Source organism: Myotis myotis, unplaced genomic scaffold, assembly GCF_014108235.1.
Source record: "Myotis myotis isolate mMyoMyo1 unplaced genomic scaffold, mMyoMyo1.p scaffold_m19_p_9, whole genome shotgun sequence".
Lineage (NCBI taxonomy): Eukaryota > Metazoa > Chordata > Mammalia > Chiroptera > Vespertilionidae > Myotis > Myotis myotis.
The window spans coordinates 85,002,424-85,017,329 of NW_023416401.1; the positions used below are offsets into that span (position 1 = coordinate 85,002,424).

Here is a 14,906-nt window from a genome sequence, read left to right on the forward strand (position 1 = left end):
CTCATCAACAGATAGGGAAAATGGGGCCCTGTCTCAGGCATTACTGTAGAGCGCAGAGCTACAATGAGCACTTAGAAAAGTGGTAGGTACTGGGACTGCCTCCTGCTTTCTTCTTAATAGCCACAGCAAATGTTTGAGATGCCATTTTACCCTTTTCTTATTTATAAAAAGGAAAAACTTTCCTTAGCTTCACATCCAAATTGACAACTGATTTCTTTTCAACACTGGCTAATGTACGAACTAAAGAGCCTCTCTTCTACTTACTTTTTAAAATTTCCAGAAAGAAGGAATAATCCATTTTCCAAGACCTAATGATTACTTACTTCTCACACATAAGTAGAATTTTATGTATATTTTTTTTTATTCTACATCTTATTCCGCAGCACTTTTAAGAGACTATATTGCATGCAATGCAATGAATTCATGAAAGAAAAGAAAATCGCTTTTTAAATCTACATTATATTGAGTATATTTTGTCACCAGGCACCATTGTGGAAGGTACTATTATTGTTCTGATTTGGAAGATTTGGAAACAGGTTCAGAGCGGGTAAGTCATTTCCCTCAATGTCACACAGTGAGTAAATAAATGGCAGAGGCAAACTCTCAACAAATATGTCAAAGGAAACTAGAGGGAGTCTGAAGAGAATCCAGAGGGTATAGACTAGAGCCTTCAGACAATACACAGTTACTAAAGTCGGGCCAAAAATTTGACTGTGAGCTTCCTAGTAGTACAAGCAAAAATGGACACATGAACCAACCCAAGACTTAGCTTTTCTATAGGGATTTATAAATACACAAGGCTTTCCTGGTATGTAATGTCTGGCAGAAACACCTTGCATAACCTTTGTGATATTGTAGAGTGCAAAAAAGACAATAGGAGGTTCCCATGGTAAAACCAAATATTTTTAATTATTAAAACCATTCCTTTCTGCTTGTGTGTGTGTGTGTGTGTGTGTGTGTGTGTGTGTGTGTGTTATTTAGCACTGGGCTCCATCCCTTCTTTTTTTTTTTTTTTAATTAAATCTTTATTGTTCAGATTATTACATTTGTTCCTCTTTCCCCCCCCCCATAACTCCCCTCCTCCCAGTTCCCGCCCCACCCTCCGTCCTCACTCCCCACCCACTGTCCTCATCCATAGGTGCACGATTTTTGTCCAGTCTCTTCCCGAATCTCCCACACCCCTTTCCCCGCCAAGAATAGTCAGTCCATTCCCTTTCTATGTCCCTGATTCTATTATAATCAACAGTTCATTCTGTTCATCAGATTATTTATTCACTTGATTCTTAGATTCACTTGTTGATAGATGCATATTTGTTGTTCATAATTTGTATCTTTACCTTTTTCTTCCTCTTCCTCTTCTTAAAGGATACCTTTCAGCATTTCATATAATCCTGGTTTGGTGGTGATGAACTCCTTTAGCTTTTCCTTATCTGTGAAGCTCTTTATCTGACCTTCAATTCTGAATGATAGCTTTGCTGGATAAAGTAATCTTGGTTGTAGGTTCTTGGTATTCATCACTTTGAATATTTCTTGCCACTCCCTTCTGGCCTGCAAAGTTTCTGTTGAGAAATCAGCTGACAGTCGTATGGGTATTCCCTTGTAGGTAACTGAGTTTCTTTCCCTTGCTGCTTTTAAGATTCTCTCTTTGTCTTTTGCTCTTGGCATTTTAATTATGATGTGTCTTGGTGTGGTCCTCTTTGGATTCCTTTTGTTTGGGGTTCTCCGCGCTTCTTGGACCTGTAAGTCCATTTCTTTCACCAGGTGGGGGAAGTTTTCTGTCATTATTTCTTCAAATAGGTTTTCAATATCTTGCTCTCTCTCATCTTCTGGCACCCCTATAATTCTGATGTTGGTACGCTTGAAGCTGTCCCAGAGGCTCCTTACACTATCCTCGCATTTTTGGATTCTTTTTTCATTTTGCTTTTCCGGTTGGGTGTTTTTTGCTTCCTCGCATTTCAAATCATTGACTTGATTCTTGCGCTCCTCTGGTCTGCTGTCGGGAGTCTGTATAATATTCGTTATTTCAGTCCGTGTATGCTTAATTTCTAGTTGGTTCCCCAATATAAGATCGAGGGTCTCATTAGTTTTCTTGTAGATCTCATTAAGTTTATCGGCGGCTTCTAAACAGTTCTTGAGAGACCTTAAAAGTGTGGTTCTGAACTCTATATCTTCCATTGACAATTTTGTCCTGTTTCTTTGTCTCCGCATTTTGTTATGCTTCCTTGGTGCACCCCCTAGTGGTCTTTGTTTGCAGTCTTATAGTTAAACCTTGATTGTTGTAGCTAATACCAGGGAGGGTTTGACCTCCAGGCCAAGTGGCTATGAGAATCAGCTGTGTCTGCAGTGAGAGAACTTCAGTCCTCTAAGGAGGTGCTAATCTAGCCTTTGCCTGAGGCTATCCGGCAAATGCCTCTGTGCAGGGCTTGGGCGGGGCGGGTCGCACAGGATCAACAGGGTGGGCTGGAGAGAGCAGTTATGGCGGCTCTCAGTCCTGTCCCCAGGGGCTCTGCCTCTCTGAGTCCCAGCACTCGCTGCAAAGCTCGGAGAGAAAGCTGCACTCGCTCTGACCGAAGCCAGACAGTCCCGCTTCTCCTGTTTGAGTCTGGGTCGCTAAAGACTCACCTGGATCTGGAGCTCAGAGTCTGCGACTCCCTCCCGATTGAAAACGCCAACCGCGCCCTCCGCCGCCAGCCCGCTCCGCGCACTCCACACCTCAGAATTTGACTTCAGCACTGTGCCTCCTCTGAGTGTCCGTATGCGTTTCTCTTTCCTCCTAGTTGTAGGACTTCCACTCAGCCAGCGTTCCTGTGGTTCTGGGTGATGTCCCTTCCGTCTTTTAGTTTCACTTTTGAAGTAGTTGTTCAAAGCAGCAAACTCCGGCGTTAACCTATGCCGCCATCTTGGTTCTCCACAAGTTAGTTTTGAATTACTATTTAAATATTCATGTATATTTAAGATTTTGGATGCATAGCGCTCCCGGGGCTTCAGGAGTCCGGGGCCTGCTGCACCATCGGGGCCGCACCAACGGAGGAGGCAGAGGGCCCCGGAGACGTGGAGCGGGCCCCCCCGTCCGCAGCCACGGCCTCGGAGACAGCGGACCGACTCCCAAAGCCAAACAGCGAGGGCGCCAGCCTCCATCCCTTCTCAATAATTATTCAATCCATGCTTTGTCAAAGCCGCACATGGAGACGAGCTTTGTGTTGAACGCTGGCTGAGGGGAGGGCAAGGAGACTGCCCTCTCCCCTTATCACTCTCATTTAGATTGACGTCCTTCTGGGTGTAATTGGTATAACTGTTCGGCAGTTAAGACTTCATGATCCCATCATTAGTTGTCAAGAGATTTCCATAGGGCAAACCCTCAGCCATTTCTCTCATTCCTGTTTCCTAACTACTTGGAGAGCCTGAAGTTGAAGAGCATGTGCTACGGAAAACATTTTCTCTGCCATTGAAAACTTCTAGGCTGACACACAGGACACCGATGACATGAATGACAGTATGTGCACCATTCTCAGGAGACCCCACGTCTTCCCGACATTGATGTTGTTCTCCAAGATGTCACCCCGTTTCTGCTAGTGTCAGCCAACAACCATTTTGCATGCGTCTTGGTCATGGTGGTGATGAGATTGTAAACCATTTCCGTGGCTGCCCATTAAGTTGACAAAAAGGGAACTTACTTGCTTCATTTCTTCCAATCCGCCCGCTCCGTTAGCCTTGAGTTGGTGATGAGGCTGGAGTCAGCTTAGATGTTGGCTGTGCTCGGGACTGACCACAGGAAATCTCTCCACCAGCTTCAGAGCTGCAGGCAGGTGGCTCTGGGCTGTGTCCTGAAGCACAGATCATGCACTTGAGACATTAGGCAGATGAATCACAAGTTGTGCTTTAAAAGAGGAAGTTCAGGAGTTGAGATTTCCCAGTGTGTCCATTACCACCTGCATGCCATCGTACTTAAATGTTCCAAAAAGAAGATGATCAAGATCAATAATAGTATTGCCTCCTAGTCTTCAAGGATCTAATCAAGCACCACCCTTGACAAAGAATTGGTGGTCTCCTCGGTCCAGCTCTGACATCAGCAACAGTTCGCTTAGTGGTTAAGAGTAAAAGCTCTGGGAAGGCGACCTGGCTGCAACATCTGTCACCCCATAGATCGTCAGGGTTGATTCGGCTGATCTGGCTGGCTAGGCGGCTGTCCCTTCCTCCCGCACCATCCCCGTGCGTCCCTCCCGAAGCTGCACACTGGGTCAAAGAGGACCACCTTTCCCCCAAGAGAGGACCCGTCTTCGGTCAAGGATATATGAGTAGCTGCACTCTCCTGCTAGAACTTCCAAACAAGCTCTCAAGAGTAAAGGCTCTGAAATGTAGAAAATGTATATTCCAATTAATTGTAAGAATATTCAGTTCCACTTACTGTCATTGCACCTTGGATGAGTCACTTCAATGATCTAAACCTCAGTTTTGTCCTCTGTAATATTGGATATCCCTTTGGGTGGTTGAAATGATTAATAGAAATAGCTCATATGCGGTGGGTCTACAATTAACATTTGTGGATGTTACGGGTATATAACTTGTAAATTCTATCATTGACTCAACCTCTTTAAGGTTCAATGTAAGAAAGAAAAAGCCTCTCTCACCACTGAGGAACCCAGCCGTTTTTGTTCTATTCGGTTTATTTTGTGACCTCCCTCTCCAAGAGCAATGAGTCTATGTTCAGTGACAGAAAAACTGCAGGGAAGAAAGGAATTAAGAAATGGCAAATATACTAGAAAGCATTGTAAAATATTACCTGCCTACTCACATGAAGCCACATCGAGTGTACAAAAAGTATTCCCTACATTTAACCAATGATTTTATTCATTCTGAGGATTGGAATTCAACCTAAGTTTAAGGGTTTCTGCACACAGAGATTTCTCTTAGGAACAATTAGGAGAAACACTAATGATGAAATTCAGCAATGTAGGTAAGCCCATTTGGATTTTCAAATTGTAAAATCAATTTGGAAAAATATTACCTGTAGGTTTCTCCCAGGATTACACGGTTAAAAATCACTCGTCTCCATTACCACTTTGCTTCCTTGTCACGGTCTTTTTTTAATGATGCGTTTTCTATATGTCCAGAATTTATATCTCACTCTCTTTATTTCCGTTTTAAGAAGTCCTAAATAAGGAGTCGGGCGTCCTGACCCATCACTTAATCATCATGGGGCACATTGTTTAAACTCTCTTAGCCTCACCTCTTTATCTTCATGCTCCTATTACTTACCCAACATATTTCCAAAGAATGCTCTTTGAAAAATTGTAAGTTGCTGCCCTGGCCAGGTGGCTCCTCTCCTCTCCTCTCCTCTCCTCTCCTCCTGTACACCAAAAGGTTGCAGGTTCTATTCCCCGTCAAGGCACATACCTAGGTTTCAGGTTTGGTCCCCAGTACAGGAGGTAGCTGATTGATGTTTCTCTCTCACATTGCTGTTTCTCTCCCCCACCCCCACCCCCTTTTCCTTCTTCTCTCTCTGAAATCAATAAACGTATCCTCGGGTCAGGATTGAAAAAAAAATTTTTTTAATGTAAATTGCTTCAAAACGGCAGAATAAATCATTCTTTGGAGTTTAAAGTACCAGACAGATGGTTCTAGTCTCTTCTCTTTTCCCGTTACATGTTCTAAGTTGGCTCTGATAGGATTAGACAACTAAGCATTCCAGGTAAATCTTTTTTTTATTCTGTTATTTCTTTAGTAATAAATGCTTTTTAAAAATTTCCACATTGGAATAGAGAACTTGGAATTATTGTCTTTAGGGCCTCACTCACTCAACAAGTGTTTGTCAAGTGCCTACTGTGTGCCACACACTGGCTTATGTGCCCGGATACCTGCTGGATGGGAAGACACACGGTCCCCACCTCTCTGGGGTTTACAAGCCAGTGCAGGAGGCAGGTGCTCAACCAACAGTTACTTACATCTGCAAAAAGTCCCATAAGGACAACATAAATGTGCAATATTATTTTTTTTAAAGAACTTACTCAAGTCCAATGGGTAAGAGCAGACTTTTCCAAGGAAGTGACAATTCCACTAGGACTTTAATTAAGGATGAGAAGTTGCTAGCCGAGCAAAGAATGGGTGGAATGGCATTCTAGGCAGAGGGAATGGCACTGCAAAGACTATGAGGCCTGTTTCAGGAGCCGTCAGAAGGCCAGTGTTCTTGGGACATTTCAACAAGGGCAGAGACCCAGGTGAGGTGAGAGCAGTGGCAAGGCCAGAGCAGGAGGAAAGTTCTGGAAAAACAAGGGGTTTCTTTCTAAGCGCAGAATAGGTCACTGAAGGGTCAGCAGGGAGGAAATGGGGAGTGACCGCCTCACTCTGCTGTAAGTTTTCATAAGCTCACTTAGTTTGCCATATGGAGCATGATGGACTGGCCACAGCGTGCAATCAGGGGCCCAATGGGCGGTTACAACAGGCACTGGGGACAATATGCACAGGCTTGAACTGGGGCGCTGCGGGTGGAAACGGAAAGCGAGTTTGCCGAGGAATTTTATGAGTAGGTGTTAAGGATGACCCAACTTTCTGGCCACAACAACTGGGCGGTGTAAGGTTTCATTCCCTGTGAATAGAAATGTTGGAGAGGACAGGCTGAGGCAGGGGACTCAAACGCCCTGCTTTTGAAAAAGTTACCTTGTGAGACGTCCACGTGGAGATGTCAGGAAGCCAGTTGGATGCACAGATCAGGGACTCACAGGCCTCAGCATACGGATATTCCACGTCATAGCACTGCCTAGAAAGGGCTTGTGTCGAGCAGGGGTCCTGGCCCTTTGCAGACCCGTGTGGCCATTTGCAGACAAAGGCTCCATCATTTCCCCTTTACTATCCTGAAACAACATTCATGGATCACATGACCAGCCTATGCACATCCTTTCAAAAAGAACCCATCCTGTGCTGTGACTGTACAATAAGAGAGAAAGGGAAGGCTTCGGTCACAGAACTTCACTAGAACAGGACTCCTCACACTTGACCGTGCCAGGCATCACCTGGGCACTCCGCTCCCATGCAGATGCTGAGTCAGCAGGGCGAGTGGCCCGCACTCAGGGACAAGGTCCTGGGAGGAATAATGAGGGAGCCCGACGTGTGCTCCTGTGTACGGATTCCCTGGGAACCTGTCGGCGACACCCACAGATCATCTGGGGGCTGTGGAACGGGCATCTCATCTATCACCAGCAGCCATGGCACAGGCGACCAGGTTTTCTAAAAGGACAAGTAACTCCCACTGAAATTCCAAACCAAACACAGTTTCTCTTGGCTGGCCAGGTAGCTTTACTTCGGGACAGTGCAGTGTGTGTGCAATTGTGCAGAAATGACTTTGGGTTTATATGTAAAATGGAGTTGAGTTCTAGGCTCAGATTGAAAACATTTTCCACCTCTGTCAGCAGTTCTGAGCCTGTGATGATTTTGTGCCCCCACCCCCCGCTACCCCCTCCCTCCCACCCCCAGCTCGGACCACTGGCAATGCCCAGAGATATTTTGGCTTATTGCGTTATCGCGCTCCAGGTAAGGGAGATGGCACTGGAATCAGTAGGTAGAGGCCAGGGTGCTGCTAAAAAGCCCCAATGCACAGGACGCTCCCACAACAGGAATTGTACGGCCCAAGATGTCAACGGTTGAGAAACCCGGACCTGCCGAGAGATTTCTGGCAGAGAATGAGGGACAGAGCGCCCTGTAAGAAACCGTCCCATACATTGCCCAGGGGTCCCACCCCCGGCCCCTAAGCATCCAGTGCTGGTGGTGCCCACGGGGGGAGCAGTCACAAAACACCCCGGGACAAGATGCTGCTCTGAGCAGAGGGTGCGGAGTGGGGAAAGAAGAGGGCGGGGGCCTGAGCAAGGCCAAGGGGGGCGAAGAGCCAGCCAAAATGACTTGCCAGAAGGATTAACCATTCTAGCAGTGCCAAATTAAAGCATATATAATCCCGTGCATCTGTTGGTGGCTCTGTAATTAATACAAAATAATTACATCTTCTCGCCTGGCTCTCCCTCACAAACTCCACTTAATGAACATTGCCAACGACTCTGTAGATATGTAATTAAATTTTTTATTTATTTCTGTTGTATTTGTAGAGGAGTCGCTCAACATATTAGAAAAAAGAGGGGCAACCCCGTGCAGCAGCGAAGCGTGACCTCCGCCGTTTGCGAGGCAACCCAGGTCTCTGCTTTGTCTCTCTGAACCCACTCCACATGATTCCTTCTGAAAGCAAGAACTAAGAAGGCTAGTTCTCAGTCTCCTCTCCTGGGTTTTCTAGTTTTAATGTTCTGCCAGGGTTCCCTCTTTAGACCTAAAGAAACTAGGTTTTTCTTCTTTTAAAATAAAGGCTGATAAGAAAGGGTATATTGTCCCAACATGGTACGCAGGTGCCCTGTGTACCATTCTCCTCTGGTACAGCAGCACTGACCTTCCAGAAGAATCTATCGCTTCCATTACGTGGTGGGATATGAGGAGGTCTCTCAGGTGGAAATAAAGCCATAGCCAGGTCTGAACAGAAGACACATGGATCTGGAATTTAACTAACTACACAGATATTCTTGGGGAAATGACTTTCCTTTATTAATAATGCCAGCGTTTAACACTATTATACACCAAGCCATCACAAGCAATATAAAAAGCAGTGATTGAAGAGACAAAAAAAAACCAGAATCCGAATACCCTTCTCCCACTTACCCACCGGGTGACCACGGGCTCACCCCTCTGATGCCCATGTCCTCACTGGGAAGTGCAGACACTGACCTCCCGCCTCGCAGCGCTGTGAAGCTGACAGTCAGGCTTGGGCTGAGCATGGAAAGCATAGGACAAACTCGGGGAAATGTCACGTGGTCACTACAAAGGGCCCTTTCACACCGAGACTCAAAAAAGCCAGCAACGTGAGTCAAGGATCAGGGACTGAGATCTTTGGAACTCTCAGCTTCCTTGGTTTCTGTAGAAGAGTTTGTCATTAAGGTGTTTTTCAGAAAATGGCACTCAGGTATATGAGAGAGCACTTTGCAGGGAAGAAAGGGGTTACCAAACCAATCTGGGGAACCCTGTGTTACATGAACACATGTTGTTTTTGGTCGGGTTGGGTTTTAATTGCAGGATTTCTCAGTCTTTAATATGCTAAGGTGTACTGTGATCTCCGAGAAGGGGACTATAAGATAATAAAATTATGACTTTCTTTCTCCTTGCTCCCCTTCCCAGAACACAAACTGCCCGAAGAGAAACCCAGACAGAAAAGTTTCAGTGTTGATCAGATCTTTTACAGGAAGTGAGCGATGAAAGAAGGTTCTGTAAAACTGACTCCACATTAATATCATGGTCAGGGAGGCGAAAGCGAGGGCTTCCAACAGACCTCACATGAAACCACACCAAGACTTCATCCCGTTGTACAACGTAAGGCACTTTGTTCTCTAGGGAAGATCGGCTTTGTCATTCATATCCTCTTCCCTTCCCTCCCTCCTCCGACCTTCTGACGTCCTTGCAAATTCTGGCCTCTGCTTTCTTTCTCTTTTTCGACCCCTGTCTCTTCCTCCAACCACATAAACTTTCTCCTTCAGGGTCCCAGACCAGCCACAGGTTCCAACCAAGTCAGAGGAAAGGCAGCTAGCTTTGCCTCTGAAACACAAACCTGGCGTCAAAGGGAGTGACGCCTTCCACTGATGGTGATCTCTTGCCTCCCTGTGATTAGATAGGGAGGTGTCTGAAAAGAGCATGGGGACTCCCAAGGGAGAGGCCTAAATGTTAAGCCATCCTCCACTGTGGGCCCGTGGACAAGTCACTAACCTCTCTGAGACCTTTTTTCCTATTTGTACTTTGACATTGTTTCAAGGGTTAGCGGTATCGTGTGGAAAGTACCTGGCATTTGGTAGGTATAGAGGAACTGGTTGCCAGTATTGTAGTCATACCATTCCTTACCAAGGGATTGTTTATATTGCCTGTTATGACTATTTTGCACATAATTTTTCTACACACATCAGGTGTCATATGATCTTCAACTTGTCTTTATTCTTCTACTAGAAACATGGAAATTTCCCCAAATATTAATTATATATAGGTTCAACGTGTTTCTCACTAAATGATCACTATCACTAAATCATTGATTTTCAATCTTTTTCATCTCAGGGTACACATAAACTAAACACTAAAATTCTGCAGCACACCAAAAAATTTATTACGATATTTTTTGCCCATCTGACAAAAAAAAAGTATGATTTTGATTGATTTACAAAAAATAATAGTAGTAATAATTACCTACCCATTGTGCTCCAGAGTGACTTTTTTTTTTTTATTGCTTAAAGTATTACAAAGGGTATTACATATGTGTCCATTTTATCCCCCCGCCCTAGACAGTCCCCTAGCCTCCCCTATCCCCCAATGTCTTATGTCCACTGGTTATGCTTATATGCATGCATACAAGTCCTTTAGTTGATCTCTTACCCCCTTACCTCCTGCCCCGCAACCCTCCCCGGCCTTCCTGCTGCAGTTTGACAATCTGTTTGAGGCAGCTCTGCCTCTGTATCTATTATTGTTCAAAAGTTTATAATGGTCTCTATTATCCATGAATGAGTGAGATCATGTGGTATTTTTCCTTCATTGACTGGCTTATTTCACTTAGCATAATGCTCTCCAGTTCCATCCATGACGTTGCAAATGGTAAGAGTTCCTTCCCAGAGTGACTTTTTTAAAAAATCAGGTGCCTATACTTGTATATAAGGATTTCTAGAATCAAGAATTAACCAACTATGCAATGTGACTGATAAGATACAACTCCATTATATGTCCATTATATGTATGGTTCAAGACAAGGCATTCATACCACTTGGCTATGGATGTGTTGGCTGTTGTCATGTTTTTATTTGACAATATAAAGGGGAAAAAGGCCAGTATTGCATATTTTAAAAATTCTGGCAGGCACACCCGTTGAAAATCACTGCACTAGATAACAAGATATAAGCAAGGAACACCGCCTAGATTGGGCTAATGGAAATTATATGCATTTTTACAGTAATCCAAATAGCATATATCTGAAAAAAATTCACTTCAGTAACCTCCCATAGCAAAGCACATTTTAAGCAGTACCTCCCACCACAAAAAAAATGGTCCTTTTTTAAAATATGTTTTTTATTATTCAAGTGCTGTTGACATATAATATTATATTAGTTTCACATGTGATTAGCATTTTACATAACCTATGAAATGATCACCATGATAAGTCTAGTACCCATCTGGAAAATGGTCCTATCTTTTGACTTGGGAATTTAACACTCGGGAATTTAAGCTTATGAAAATACAACATGCTAAAAGGCTTTAAACCAAAGATGTTCATCACAGTGTTATATATCACTAAATAAAATTGGAAGCAAGTTAAATGTCCAACATTAGAGAATGGTTATAGAAGCCATGTAGCTGTTCACAATGATACTTGCAAGTGGAAAAATACAGAGAGAAATATTACACAGCGGGTACTTATAACTATGTAAGCCCAACAAAAATGTACAGACAGCTCTGGCCTGTGGTTAGAGTGTCGGCCCACACACTGAAGGGTTGCCAGTTGGATTCCCAGTCAAGGGCACGTTCTTGGGCTGCAGGTTCAACCCCCAGCCCCAGTCGGGGCACATGTCTCTCACATTGATGTTTCTCTCTCTCTCTCCCACTCTCCGTCCTCCCTTCCACTCTTTCTAAAATCAATGGAAAAAATCACCTCAGGGGAGGATTAACAAAAGAAAAATGCACAGACAAAGAAAACACTAGAAGAAAATATAGCAGAATGTAAGTAGGAGCTCTCTCTGGGTAGTGAGGCCATGTGAGGTTAAATATTTTATTCTTCAAAATGTTTTATAATGCAAAAATCACACATAGTATTTTTATTTTAAATTGTGGCTAAATGCATATAACATAAACTTTATCATGTTAATCATTTTTAAGTGTATATTATTGTACAGCCATCATCACCCTCCATCTCTAGAACTTTTTCATCTTATAAAACTAAAGCTCTATCCCCATTAAACAAGCCTCCATCCCTCCTTTCCCCAGAGCTCCTGGCATCCACCTTCTGCTTTGTGTTTCTCTGAGTTTAACGACACTAGGTAGCTCAGATCATTAAAAGCATACTGTATTTGTCATTTTACAACTGCGGTATTTTCACTTAACACAATGTCCTCAAGGTTCATCCATGCCATAGAATGTGTCAGAATGCCCTTCCTTTCTGAGGCTGAATAATATTCCATTGGATGACTAGACCACATTCCATCTATCCAGGCATCTGTTGATGAGCATTTGGGTTGCTTCCACCCCTTGGCTATCTATACTAATAATAGAGAAATATGCAAATTGTCTGGGACACCGTCACAGTAACAGAAACGATCAAACAGCAGGCTGCATGGGGCAACCAGGCCAGCAGGGGGGTTAGTGAGTGACAACCAAACGACTGAACAGCGGGGGGAGGGGGGGGGCAGGGGAGAATGACCAGGCTGTTGTGGGGGGGGGGGGGGGGGGGCTACCAGGCCAGCAGTGGGGCAGTTGGGGACGAACAGGCCAGCAGGGGAGGGCAGTTGGGTGTGACCAGGCCAGCAGGGGAGGGCAGTTTGGAGCGATCCGGCTGGCAGGGGAGCAGTTTGGCATCAATCAGGCCATCAGGGAAGCAGTTAAGGGGCAATCAGGCTGGCAGGCAGAAGTAGTTAGGGGCAGTCAGGCAGACCGGCAGGCCAGCGGTTAGGAGCCAGCAGTCCCGGATTGTGAGAGGGATGTTGGACTGCTGGTTTAGGGACAAGCATCAGGCCTAAACCGGCAGTCAAACATCCCCCAAGGGGTCCCAGATTGGAGAGGGTGCAGGCTGGGCTAAGGGACACCCCCCCCCCCCATGCACAAATTTCATTGCACTGGGCCTCTAGTTGTGAATAATGCTGTGAACATGATATACAAATATCTCTTCCCTACATTATATTTTAATTTTTTTTCCCTAAATTGGCTCTTCATTTCTGTATTGCATCAACGGGTTATAGCACGCCCTAGACCAGACCTAACTAGGACTCTGCGCAGAACATTAATACCAATGCACTGGTCTCGGTGGGCCATTTGACTACCTGGGGAAATAACCACCGAGCTATCCCGCGGAAAATAACGCACCTTTTTGTTGTTGTTCTGGTTCCCATTACAGGACAAATGCCTTAGTTCCAGCTCTCCGGCCTGGATCCCCTCGCGCGGAGCCCTGGGTTGCACCACCCCGCTCCGACATTGAACTCCTGGCGCCCTGCTCTCGGAAGATTGCCCAAAAAACCCGCCCAGCCATTTCTCTTCATCCGCACTAACAATTTGGTAATGAAGTATTGATTTCCACTTCTCTGCTTATGGACGATATTAGATTTTCATTGATAAACTGCAGTGGGGCCGTCTCGTCTCCACGGCCCCCTTTTCACTGTCACGAGGAAACAAAGTGCCCCCGAAGAAAAATCACGCCCGAGAACACCGATGGACTTATTTTGTCCGTTTGTAACACTTGACAGGAAAGGGTGGGGGGGGAGTCGAAGTCTCCATAGTTTCATGTCCAAGTGGGCTGCACGAGCTGTGGCCGCTGGGAAGCCGGCTTCTCCGGGTAATGTCCGTTTCCTATTTATAACCCCCCTGGGAGCGTTTGTCTAAGGAAATGTTTCTGTTCGGAGCAACAATTACGGTTGCACCTGGATTGCCCAGTCCTGCCCCTGCACTGGGGAGCCATTCATCACCGCAAAGTGGAAGAATTATTAAGTTAAACCAGACTTTGAGCCAAGGAAACCTCCGAACAATGTTCATCTTCTGTGAGAGTTGTTCAAACAGTCAGGCTTAACCGTGTGGCTGCCGAAGACGTGTTCCCATGCCGTGTGGGCATCTCTGTGGCCGTCACCTTCACTGGGTTAAAAAATATTAGTTTTAAGCCTGTGCCACTGTCGTAGGAGCCTGCAGATTGGGAGAAGGGGGAGCTTGGTGCAGAAGCTGAGGTCACGGCAGGCTGGGAAGTTCAGCCGCAGCCTGGCCCGCGGTCTCTTCGGCAGGACGGTTGTTTATGGCTCTGAGGCGAGCTCGCCTTCAGAAGCAACGGAGAGCATGAAATAGGGTGTCCATTTTAAATGTGTTTCTGCAACTTTTTTCATTAAAACTTTGAGGGCCCAATTTTAATTTGTGGAATATTCCCGTTAATAATGAGATCTAATTAAGACATCCATTAAAAGCCCGTTAAAGTTAATTTAACGTAAAAATTCCAATAGAACTGTATTAGATTTTCTCCATTAAATTAACGTTATGGATTTTTAACGGATGTCTTAATTATACGTTATTATTAACAGGAATACTGTATTACACAGATTAAAATCAGGTCTTGCGTCAACTTGGAAAAGCTACGAGTGTGTTTTAATATTAAAAGTCTTGCATACCTAGTGCACACTCTGGAAATGCAGGGGGTAGATCTATTTACTCGAGTTGAGCCTTTTCTATACAACAGAAAGCAAGCTCTAATAGAGAAATCCATCATTGCATTTAAACAGTGAATTTCCTTATTCTCAAAGGACAACTAAGGCTGGATTGTGTTGCAACCTGCTACTCAGCAATAGGTGATTCTTGGCACAACACAAAGAACTAGATGATTTTGAAACAAAAGGAATATTTTTGTTGTTGCTTTAATGACCAAGGTTATCACACACCAAAAAAATCTCAACACCAACAAAATGAAACCAAATATATCCTCTTCACCATTTCTCATGGAGACTGCCTGTTGAATTGTTTTTGGAACTTTTGACATGATCCCTAAATTCAACATTGGGATTTAAAAAAAAAAAACTTCTTATTTACCTCCTAGGGAAAGTGTTGCCCTTATGCCACATATAATAGCAAATTGCTTTTTTTATGGCATGCATAACCTAGATGGGGAAAAATAT

The 14,906-nt window shown here is 44.6% G+C and overlaps 1 protein-coding gene across 1 annotated transcript in view; it reads left to right on the forward strand.

The window, feature by feature from the left end:
• TSHZ2 (teashirt zinc finger homeobox 2) overlaps window positions 1-14,156 on the forward strand; it is a 429,408-nt gene extending 415,252 nt beyond the window's left edge. Inside the window, exon 3 of the mRNA XM_036322528.1 lies at window positions 13,157-14,156. Coding sequence (XP_036178421.1) covers window positions 13,157-13,158 — 2 coding nt within the window. The 3' untranslated portion in view covers window positions 13,159-14,156. The remainder of the gene's footprint in view (window positions 1-13,156) is intronic.
• The last annotated feature ends 750 nt before the right edge of the window (window positions 14,157-14,906 follow it).